The sequence below is a fragment of the Lemur catta genome, chromosome 16, assembly GCF_020740605.2.
Source record: "Lemur catta isolate mLemCat1 chromosome 16, mLemCat1.pri, whole genome shotgun sequence".
Classification (NCBI taxonomy): Eukaryota; Metazoa; Chordata; class Mammalia; order Primates; family Lemuridae; genus Lemur; species Lemur catta.
This window is the reverse complement of record NC_059143.1, coordinates 3,726,857-3,739,321: the sequence shown is the minus strand read 5'-3', so window position 1 is coordinate 3,739,321 and position 12,465 is coordinate 3,726,857. Positions and strand designations below refer to the sequence as shown.

Genomic DNA, 12,465 nt, shown 5'->3' with positions numbered 1-12,465 from the left:
ATCTTTTTAAGGTAGACCAATTTTTAGGCACCAAGAATCTAAATGATCTTTTTACTTCTAGGAAGGTAAGTACTTTATTCATTTTACTGTATTTCACTCTGGTCAGTTTTTCACATTATAATAGCTAATGTACTACAAACAGAAGTACTTCCCTTTGCAGCTTACTGATGGACTAAATTAACAAAAAAAAAAACAAAAGAAGAAGAAGAAGAAGCACTTCCCTTCCAGCACCACAGTAATAAACAAGATTCCGTTTTTATGCTTCCTAAAAAAAACAGGGAATAAGTTAGAATGTGTCTCAGCTCCCCTATGGTGCTAATTTATTTTTGTTTTATTTCTCCTATCCTTTTATGAATACCTAGAACATTCATATTAAGAAAAAAGAAATGATAAATTTGAAATGACAGTTACAGTTTGTCATTTTCTATTTTCAGATGATCACAGTCGTGTTAAACTGCAAAATACCGAAAATGATTATATTAATGCCAGCTTAGTTGACATAGAAGTGGCACAAAGGAGTTACGTCTTAACACAGGCAAGTAGTATAATATCAAGCAGATGCCTGAAAATGAAGTTTTTTTGGTGGTTCTGCTTTAAAACAAAGCTAAAAGTATATCTTGATTTCTTTTGGAAATGAAATGTTATTTCAGTTTTTTCTGGTGATATATAATGAATTATAGACATTATAAAGTTTTGAAGCTTTGAATATTTAGGGTAAAAGTCAAGTTATTTTTAATGTTATACATTCTGTGAAGGAAAAATTTTATGAAGTGGTTTAGGAGGCCAGTTCTTTGCAGGCAAATCCTCTTCCTGCTTTATGCTTGACACAAGCTTCTGTTAATGCTGTCTTAGCTTCTTCCCTTTCTCTTTCCATACCTTGGAGCATCATCAGAGGCCCTTGACAGCACTTCTCTACCCCTCTGACACATACTTTCACAGAGTGCCATGCCTTGCATGCTGTCTGGCCATCTTCAGGGTTGGGGAGGATGCTGAGACCAGGTGCCCCAAGGCCAGGTGGTAAGCATTGTTCTCTATTATACATGCTTTGTATAATTTAAACCTCAGGGCAACCCTCTGTGGTAAATATTACTACTCTTATTTTATACATGAGGAATCTAAAGAGACCCAGAGACATTAAATAACTTAAGGTTATACAACAAGTAAGATGAAACCAAAATTCGAAGCCACATAGACTCCATGGTTCCTGCCCTTGATCATTCTATTCTACTACCTGTGATTGCTGTGTGACCTTGGACAAGTTACTTAACTTCCCAAGCCTATGTATGTATAATCTACCTATCTACCTAATCAATCAGTCAATCTGTCTATCTATCTATGTATCTGTCAGTCATCTATAGGAAGATGTTGTGCCTATAGTGCCTGGGTACTATGGTAGGCCCTCCATGTGCTATTAGTTGTAGTAATAATGGTAACAGTAATCCTTTTATAAAAGATCTTACATCCCGTTATGATAAAGAAAATGCCTGGCTAATACTCTAGTGATTGTTTTTAAACCTCTTGTCCCTGTTGAACCATTTTTGTGTGTCCTGAGGGAGTCCTATTCATTTAGAGTGTAAGAACTCAATAGCCTGTCTCCAGCTTTTTCTTCTCTCCTGAATTCCCCCCTGTATTTTCCAGGGCTGTACTAGATGTTTTCACCTAGATCTCAAATTCTGCACATTCCATATCCTTTTTTACCAGGCCAGCTCCCTTCCTGTCCTCATCATCTGCCAAGTCCTTTCCCATTTTCTGCTGCCCCTGCCCCTTTTCAGAGCTCTCTTAAATATCACTTGCACTGATGTAGCAGCTTTTTAAGGTCTCTCCTTGCCACTGTCCCTCCTGTACAGGTGTAGTTTCCTAGTGCATACTCCCACTTGCACCTCACTAATGTATTCGTCTTCTCCCAAATGTACGCATAAATTTTCACACACCTTGCCGTATGCTTGGAGTGCCTGGAACGGACCCTGCCTCCCTCCCATCCTTCTCCGTGCCCTCTTTGCATCAGGACTCTCTTCTTTTTTTTAAGGCTCTGTTGTAGTGTCCTTCCGCAAGACCTGGTGGTTTATCCTTACTCTTGTAGCACTTGATGTGTTCATTAGTCGTACAAGTACTACTTCTTGCCAACTTTGCAAGCTCTTTGAGGGTAAGACTCAGTTTTGCTTTTGCCCTTGTACCTGGCATGTTGTTTGGAACAGAGTGAGTACTCGAAGTGTTTCAAAGGACAGAGAAATTGGAGATGCTAAATGTTTATTACCTGAGCTTTTCTGATTGTCTTTAGTTACTTATTATTTTAATTGCCTTTTCCTCAGAGTTTTATGTATTAGTTTTTTAAAAAATCTGCTCCGTAGTATATTATATCCATTTTACAGATGAAGAAAATTGATAGCATTACTATTAAGTGGAAGAGCTGAGAAATAAATCCCTGTCCTGTCCCTCTGGTTGTTTTTTTAAAAAAAAGCCTATATTCTATGCCAGGTGTGGTGGCTCAATGCCTGTAATCCTAGCATTTTGGGAAGCTGAGGTGGGAAAACTGCTTGAGCCTAGGAATTCAAGACCAGCCTGAGCAACATAGTGAGACCTTTTCTTTACAAAAAATTTAAAAATTAGCGAGGTGTGGTGGTACATGCCTATAGGTCCAGCTACTCAGGAGGCTGAGACAGGAAGATCCATTGAGCCTAGGAGTTTGAGGCTGCAGTAAACTGTGCCGTCTCAAAAAAAAAAAAAAAAAAAGAGTAAGTCCCTGTCTCCAAAAAAGAAAAAGAAAAACCTGTGTTCTTTGTACTATAGCAACTGTTTTCCTATTTATTATTTAGTCTTTAGAACCACTAATGGATTTGGGGTATGTGTGTACATACTAAGGAGTGACCTGACTGGTGAATTGCTACATCCATATTTTTTAGATTAAAGAAAAGGGCATTCATTTTACTGGGTATTTTCTCATCGCTTTTTACTTTTAGAATGTATGTTTTGTTTTTTTTTTTTGTTTGTTTCTTTTTGAGACAGAGTCTCGCTTTGTTGCCCAGGCTAGAATGAGTGCCGTGGCGTCAGCCTAGCTCACAGCAACCTCAGACTCCTCGGCTTAAGCAATCCTACTGCCTCAGCCTCCCGAGTAGCTGGGACTACAGGCATGCGCCACCATGCCCGGCTAATTTTTTCTATATATATTTTTAGTTGGCCATATCATTTCTTTCTATTTTTTTAGTAGAGACGGGGTCTCGCTCTTGCTCAGGCTGGTCTCGAACTCCTGACCTCGAGCAATCCACCCGCCTCGGCCTCCCAGAGTGCTAGGATTACAGGCGTGAGCCACCGCGCCCGGCCGTATGTTTTGTTTTTGAAGTAGATGAAACAATAGCTAAATACGTTGAGTGTGGAAAACTGTCTTCAAACATTAGATTGCAATCTTCTCATGATTCTCAGTAGATTTCTAGCATTTTTACAACCTAACCGTAGAGTTTGTTCACTGAAGTAATAATATATATTGAGCATCTGTTACATACCAAGGAGTACATCTGCCCTAAACATGTGTTTAGTCTATGTTCTAGAACCACTTGAATCCCTTGTTGCACGTGGGGCTGAAGCTCTTGGAAGCCCTGGCCCCCAGTGTCCTGACTGCCCTTAACTCACCATTCTACCACACTGCCCTATGAGTTGGATTCATGTTTAGACTTATTTTAGGTACAATAAAACTTCATTTTACTGTTCACTCATTTGAAATTAGTTACAATTTGGACATGAACTTTTCATTGTGTTTTCTTTTTCTCTATGCTATCATAAGATAGATGATTTGCTTTCCCCATGGCATTATTGTAATGTGGACTATCACCCCTTTAACTCTGCCCTTGAGATTGCACATATGGTGCTTTTGTAGATTTAACAGTTTCTAGGGGTTCAGATACTTTCATGATTTCTGCTTTTTCTGGAAAATCTTTTTATAGTTGACTGGCCAGTAACAGCACAGACTCTCTCTTGCCGTGGATCTTCCATGATCCATGGGAGGCAGAGCCTATTTTCTGCTATACAAGATGAAGGGGACACAAATTTCCTTTGCCTACCTTCTTTACAGCTAGAATATGACCTGTTAGATACTCCCACTCATGGTTTTTGACTCTGCTTTGCTTATAGTAAGCATGAATACTCCAGCCACCTTCCTATGGCAGTGCCAAAAAAAGAAAGATGATAGTAGTGCCAGTATCAGGAGCAGTGTCCCAAGTTGACTCTTTGGGACCGACTCTTGTCTGTGCTTAACTCTTGGTTCCTACCCAAGCCTGGTTCTCCAGCTCCCAACTCTGAAAGCCACCTGATATCTTAAAACAATTCCTTTTTTGCCTAATTAAATAAAGGTCAGTTTTGATCATTTATAACCAAAAATTCTAACTAGTACAGACCTATTTTTGTTTTTGTTTTTTTGTTTTTCGGCGCCCGCCCCCCACCGCCCTGTTTTTTTGTTTTTTGTTGTTTTTTTTTACAGACCTATTTTTGAATTCAAGTAATTTAAAAGTCTTGGTTTACTTCTCCTAAGCCTGTCTTTTAGCATCCCAGAAGCAGACTTGGAGAGGCTTTCCCTGGGGCCTTGCTCGTTCTTGTCCCCTTCCCTCATCTACTCTCTGCTCTGTTCTCACAGGGTCCACTTCCTAACACGTGCTGCCACTTCTGGCTCATGGTTTGGCAGCAAAAGACCAAAGCAGTTGTCATGCTAAACCGCATTGTGGAGAAGGAATCGGTGAGTAATAGTTAATATTTACAGTCTAGTACACTGTATGTGATCATTAACTTATAAAGACTTTCATACTTTTTTGGAATATTTATTCCTTATTTTTGGCTTTTAATTGCTAAAGGCTAGTGGTCAGTGTGTTTCGGACCAGAAAAATTAATGTAGCCTTTTCGTTTCTTGCCTTAAATATTTATATAACAGTTGCAGACCATGAGTCTTTAAGATATAAATATAATCAAACAAATACTGACAAGTAGTGATACACAAATCTTTGGAATCCCTAAGCAAATTTGGATATTTTCAAAATGGTTAAAACAATCTTTTTTTCATCTTTATAAATTATAGTTGGCTCAGAGGTCATGAGATAATAAATATGTGCAAGTATAAATTTATTGAAATTTTAAGTTAGAATGTAATTACACAGTGCCAGTTAGAGGTATACCTTTGGATAAGTCTTTTAGCTTCTGCAGCTTTAAAAGATCCCTTTATGTCTCAAGCGAGCAAATTAGACATTATTGTCAATAAGGTCCTCTTCTAGGTTTAAGATCTGTGGTTCTTCTTCAGATTCCCAATTCTTTTTTCTAAATAGTTACTGTTTTCAGTGATGGTGAAAATGTTCTGATCTAGTGGCACTGATATACCAGAATTTCCAACAGTGTCAGCATAGTCATTTATGGTAGTTTTTCGTGATCTACAGTATCACTTAAAAATGAAGTGATGGTGACATTGTCAGTTTGAGCAGCATTGCAAACTTGATGATTTGCAAGTTTTATCCCTTTCATTTGGGAGTATAATTACTGTATTAATAAGATAAGACTACTACCAGAATTTAGAAATCCTGTTTATGGGATTAGATCTGGATGCTTAATAAGATTCAGATTTCATTATTTTGGGGATGATTACTTCATGGGTGGTGGTATGTTCTTCATCAAGAGACCCATAATGTCTCATTATCTTTCTTTTTATGATATTAGCAGCTGTTATTGGTCAGTGCTTAAGCTCCTTAATTCATTAGGGGTTACAAATGGTGATATTCTATCTTTCCTTCTTCAGTTTTTGTTGGAATACTTCTATAAAAAGAAATTTCCCATTCTAGTTAGTTGACCATGTTTATATAGGAAAAGCAGTTTTCAAAGTTGAGTTGATTCCCTAGTGTCCTCAACAAGTGACCAGTTAGGGGTATTTTTTAGTGAGGAGTGGCAGGAGGGGTTGATTACTATGGATTTAAACATATTTGATTCATTTCACTCCTTTACAGTTATTTTTACTGTTGGTGAAATCATTCCTTCATTGGCTAGCAGGCATCTCTTCGTGTTGGGTCCTGAGTCCTTTGAACACAGACCTTTAGTAGCTTCCTTGCTATCTGGAATGACTAATATTGCAGGCTCATCTTAAACTCTTGCTGCCCCAGACCTGGAATCAGCCATTTCTCTAGGAAGCCTCGGTTTCTTTTAATGGGTAATGATATTTCAAGATCGCAACAAAAATAGGGATATTTATTGCCACTGAGTTGGTCATTGTTTTTAGGGCTTTTCAGTGGAGAGAGCTAAGGAAAAAATACGTGTTAAGATAATATACCTCAAGAGTTCTTACTGATATTTCCAGTTCAAATTTGGAACTGTAGAGGTTGGCTTAACCCATTCTATCATGTATCTGCTGCTTCCTTTTTCCATACCAAAAATCCTGGTTCTCAGGGACCTCAGGGATGTAGAATATCTTACTAATGACTCAAGTGCTTCATCCCAGATGACACACAAAACATAGTCATAATAACGATATCAACTCTACCACCAAAATAATTATTGAAAATGATTTAAAGTTTTTTAATATATATGTATTTTTTTCATTTTCTTCCTGGTGTGTAAGTTTTTTTTTTATTGTTACTGTACTTTACTTACATTGTCAGAGGATATAACAAACTATAGCTTCTCCTTTACATCTCCTTTTAAGTTAGTTTTACATGTAAATATGTATTTAATATTCATCACTAGTCTTTGTTGATGTCTGTCCAATACTTCTGACTAAAGCTCATTTTCTAGTGGATCCTAAGGAAGGACTCTTTGGTTTCTTACATGTCAGTGATGGTTTATCTGCTGTCTTACTACTTGAAAGTCAGTTTGGCAGGATATAAAATCTTTGGCTCACATGTCTTTTTTTAGAGCAACTTAAATATATTACTCCATTTCCTTCTGGCATTCTATCACAGTCAAATGGACATCTTATTTTTTTTCCTTTGTAAGTCTCTTGTTCTTGTTACCTACATTATCCAAAGGATTTTTTTTCCTCTTCCTTCAAGTATCATTAACTTTACCAAAATTTGTCTTTAGTGGTTGGTCATTCTGGGTCAGTTTTTTGCAGCTGCATGACATGCTCTTTTGATATTTGGTTTCGAAATACCAAAATTAGCCCAGCTAATTTGACCAATAGTAAGAATAACTGTAAAGGAGTAAAATGAATCAAATATGTTTTAAATCCATAGTAATCAACCCTTCCTGCCACTCCTCACCAAAAAATACCCCTAATTGGTCACCTGTTGAAGACACTAGGGAATCATCTCTATTTTGAAAACTGCTTTTCCTATATGAAATAACTTTTTTTGGTTTTTTTTTAAGCATTTTTCTTTTTCTTCTCTTTTTTTTTTTTTTTTAGACAAGGTTTCATTCTGTTGTCCGGGCTAGAGGGCAGTGGTGTCATTATAGCTCACTGTAACCTCAAACTCCTGGGCTCAAAGGATCATCCTGCCTCAGCTTCCCAAATACCTACAACTATAGGCACGTGCCACCATGCACAGCTAATTTTTAAAACATTTTTTTGTAGAGACAGGTCTCACTGTGGTGTTCAGGCTGATCCTGAATTCCTGACCTCTAGTGATCCTCCCACTTTGGCCTCCCAAAGTGCTGGGATCACGTGTGTGAGCCATCATACCTGGCTCGACTTTTTCTTTTTTTAAAGAAATATTTATTGAATTATAGTTCTTAGTCTTTGTTGTGTGCCTTGTTTGCTTTGGTGTTCTTCTTTTGGTCTTCCCATTATACATACGTTGGATTTTCTTTGCGTATCTTTTATATTTGTCATATTATCTCTAAACCTATTTCTCTCTCTCTTCAGTTCTTTTTTACTTCAAAAATTTCTTCCTTTTCTTCTTAAGACATTATCTGTTGTGTTTATTCATTCCTCTTTTCCTTCTAGTTTACTCCTCCTTTCTGAAATGATGTGTTCTGTTATTTGTAATTCTTTTCTATCTTCCATTGCCTTGTTTGTGAGTTGTTCCAATTCTTATTTATACTCTCTTACTATCTTATATCATTTTTAAAATGTCCTTTGGTACCTTTTGAAGTATTAGCTCATAGTATTCATTAGTTATTGGTTTTGGAGGCATTTTAATTGTTTACTTATAGCTTTTTGTGACTTGGAAAAACAGTAATGGCCATTTTTAAAGGATTTTTTTTGTAGTGACTCTTTTTCACCTTGCCTCAATCTGCTGGCTTCATAATTTGGCTTTGGGAAGATGCTTTTATTGCCACAAATTTGAATTCTGTTTCAGTAGTTCTGCCAAGTGTTAACAACTCTAGATAAAGGGGGCTTATATTCTAATTCTGTCCCCTGATTTAACTTGAGTAAGTAAATATACAATGTTATTTCTAGATGGAGTACTTAGTAGCAGATTTATAGGTATTTATAAAATAAAGCTTTTTCAATACTGTTTGAAGATAAGATTCTTGCAAGAATTTCATACTTTTAGAAACAAAGTGAATGCCATGTGATGTTTAAAGTATAGGTTATGCTTTAAATAATAAATTTATTTTTATTTTATGAATATCTATTTATGGCTTGTTTAGTTTATAAGTTATAGGAACATTTTACAAAGCTATTTTATAAAATGTCAATCCTTTTAAAATATATTAAACGTTGAATATAGTGGTGACTGTTCTTAGGTTTGGGTAGTTGAAAAAAATATAGCAAATATGTGTGTGGTTTGTTTGTATTTTTCAACTTTTTATGGTTTCATAATGTCTATAAACTAAAAAAAAATACATATTTTAAAATTTAGGTTAAATGTGCACAGTACTGGCCAACAGATGACCGAGAGATGCTGTTTAAAGAAACAGGATTCAGTGTGAAGCTCTTGTCAGAAGATGTGAAGTCATATTATACAGTACATCTACTACAATTAGAAAATATCAATGTAAGACTTTTCTTGCCCAAAATTTTTGACTTTATATGACAGTTTAAGAATTCTTCATTATTAGATTTGAAGTTTGATACAGCACATACATTTGGATAATATCCATAATAGTATCTAGTCATAATCATTGTTTTCAGATTATGTTCTGTATGTAGTAGCTCTCTGAGGACTCTCAAGAAAGCCTGGTAACTAAGAATTTCAAAATTGAGGTTGATATTTGGGGATTGAAAATTAATTATTAAAAATAGTTAGAGATTAAGAGGAGGGCTTTCAAATCAGGCAAACCTAGGTTTAAATCCCAGCTCTGCACTTAATAGATACGTGCTTTGGATTTGTTCCTCAGTCTCCATGAGCTAAAATAGAGGTTTTCATACCTCCCTTCTGGGGCTGTCACAGAGACCAAATGAAGATGTATATGCAAAGCACCTAATGCAGAATAGATGCCCAGTAACCAATAAATACCTCATGGTACTTATTACTGTTGAGAATAGTGAAATAGTCATGAAAAGAACTTACTATTGTTAAGTCATTCACAACACAGAAATTTGTCCTTATTGAGTTGGAAAAATAGTGAAATAAATGTAGTATATGGTCTTAAGAACATTTACTTGGATTTTCCCCCCAGAAATCTATGAATTGGTCCTTGGTTCAGGTAGGTTATGAACCTGCTGTTGCTAGGCTAGTAATCAAGGCATTTCTCCCCCTTTTCCCACTCACCTCTTTTGCTTTCTTTGTGTTATAATTAGAATAAGCTAGAAAATATGAAAACAGAGTAATTCTGAGAGGCTAATAGCAACTGGGATGTCTAGAAGATAGGAAAATGTTTGGCCAAATATGACTTCAGAAATGTATCTAGTTTATAAAGTGAATACTGTTTTAGTTAGCCATTAAGTGAATTAAGTGATTAACATGCACTCACTAACAACACAAAAAGGCTTTAAGGAGAAGGGAGATATGTATACACACACACACACACACACACACACTTTTCAGATGTGTGGAAAATGCCTTTTTACAGTTGATCTCCTGGAACAACTGTCTGTTTTTACTGCATAGAGAAAGCATGGGTGCATGCTATGTGCTTATGGCCCAGGTTCTGATTTTCCTTTTGTCCAGCTTCCCATGATATAAATAGCTTATTATGTGATCTTTTGGGTCACCTGAAGAGGCTCAAGGTTAGGAATTATAATGCCTAGATTTATTTATATATTCCCACTAGTGTATTTGTTCCTACTGTCCCATTTACATATGTCATGTACTGCATTGAGATACGTCAATAACAGTTTGATACTGGTTTGTACTTATTCCCAGAAACAGAACTGTATTTCCACAAGCTTCTTACAGTTCTCTGAATCATCTTTTCTGGGTATTTATTCCAGGTGACTGATCTGCTTATGGCATTAAAATTTATTTAGATGAAGGGTAAAATGTGTTTCTCTGTTTTTGAAATAATCCTAATTGAGAATTGATTATACTTCAAATAATAAAAACAGAATGATTTTCATATTTTATCAGGTTGCAAAGCATTTTCACATCATTAGACCCACAGTCTTCCTTTTATGTGGGCAGCCTAAATATTCTTATTCTCCCCATATTTCATATTTTCTTAAAAGAACAACCTTAAAATGCATTAGGTTATGGGAATTTTTCTATAGATATGTTGCTTGACTAATAAACGACAGGCTAAACTCAAATCCAGGTCCTCTAATTTCTGACACAGGGATGAGTCTTTTTAAAAAGATGCTAATTGTTGTAAAAGCAGATTCTTGATTCTTTTTTTAAATTTTTTTTTCATTTCAGCATATTATGGGGGTACAAATGTTTAGGTTATGTATATTACCCTTGCCCCACCCGAGTCAGAGCTTCAAGTGTGTCCATCCCCTAGACGGTGCGCACCACACCCATTACATGTGTATATACCCATGCCCTCCTTGCCCCTCCCATCTGCCCGACACCCAGTGAATGTTGCTACAAATATGCACTTAAGTGTTGATCACTTAATACCAATTTGATGGTGAGTACATGTGATGATTGTTTTTCCATTCTTGGGATACTTCATTTAGTAGAATGGGCAGATTTCTTGATTCTAAAGTGTCTTTCTGGAGTTGAGGCCATCCTGGAGTTAGCTAACCACTATGTTTTAGTTGCTAGCAATTGTGTGGTGTAATGAAATGATCACTAGATTTCTCATTGGCCTGGGTTTAGAATCTGCCATAAATAAAATAGTAATAATTTGTTTATGTTCTACTTTATAATATTTAGTAAGAATTAGGAATGTTAGAAGCATAAAGTAGCATTTCCATTTTAGAGGCAGAATTACATTTGGTTAAGTACATAGACTCCAGAACCAGATTGTCTGAGTTTAAATCCTAACTCTGCCACTCTGGCTGAATGACTTGGATCACATTACTTCACTTCTGTGCCTCAGTTTTATCATGAATGAGGGTATGACATACTTCATAGGATTGATACAAGCATCAAGTGAGTTGATACCATGGCAGTGCCTAAGACATAACACACAATGATTACCTTTTTGTTATGTTTATCTGTTTCCTTTGCACTAGTAATAAATTGGGAGGGACAACAGGAGCAAGAGGTAGTTGAACAGAATAAGTGTAGGGAGAAAGAAAGAACAAGGGAGCTAGAGAAAATGATGAGGAAGTAGGGGAATGATGGCCAGCCTCAACCTATAGATCTTTGGCTGTTGAGGTACCTGGGCTGCAGAGAAACCATTTTGCTTTTAAAGGAGTCTGACTTGTATCTGTTAACAAGTCCGGGGCCAAAGCTGTTGTCTAAGCAGGCCCTGCCCTTTTAGAGACCTTTTAATAGAACAGCAAAACTATATACCAGGAACCTTTTTCAGTGTCTTATTAGAGCTAAAAGTTTGAATTCTTGCCCCTGAGTGAAGATTCCAACTCTGCTTTCAAAGTGGCCTGTGGCTTAAGCTATGGAGATAGTTTTGAAGAGTTTTTAAAATAAAAGGTCATCTAAAGTACCTGTTTGTCGTTCAGATTTCTCTATTTAGTTGCCCTTCACTGTTTTCTGTAATACTGTTGGCCAGCTTTATGTTTAGCAAGTTCCAAGAATACCGTTATAATGCTGACTGTCTTCTATTTCCTTGTCCCTATAGATTTACTCAGAGCAGGATGAGCGTCTAATTATCATGATGCTCAGCTGGGATTTGGTTCAAAATAGTTTAAACAATTTATTCCACCTAGAATGTTCTCCTCTCTTCTCTGCTTCTGCCCGCACGGCCTTCCTTCAGTGCCTTCTTGTGCCCGTTTCTAACATGGCTGGACTCATTTATTCCTAGCAGCTACAGTTCTTACACTTCTTTATGTAATTTGAATTTTACCATTTTACTGGCTTGTTCAATACTTGTATGTGCGTGTGTGTGCACACACACATGTATGCACCCATACACACACACATATGTACTTTTTAAACTCCATAACAAGGTTTTTAACTCCCATGGGTAGCTTCCTTACCTGCTGCCTTGGAGCTCGCCTCTGCCATCACATCGAGTACATTTTTAAGCATGTTACACCTGAGTGATTGCTGTAAACAC

At 36.6% G+C, this 12,465-nt stretch overlaps 1 protein-coding gene across 3 annotated transcripts in view; it reads left to right on the top strand.

Moving 5' to 3' along the window:
• Positions 1-12,465, top strand: part of PTPN2 (protein tyrosine phosphatase non-receptor type 2) — an 82,969-nt gene that overhangs the window by 39,469 nt on the left and 31,035 nt on the right. For 2 of the 3 annotated variants that reach the window (XM_045527810.1, XM_045527809.1), the window contains exons 3-5: positions 435-535; positions 4,622-4,720; positions 8,763-8,897. In XM_045527810.1, the coding sequence (XP_045383766.1) occupies positions 435-535; positions 4,622-4,720; positions 8,763-8,897 (335 nt within the window). Of the gene's footprint in view, positions 1-434; positions 536-894; positions 1,018-4,621; positions 4,721-8,762; positions 8,898-12,465 lie in introns of those variants that run through there. The other variant, XM_045527811.1, reaches the window with a different exon arrangement.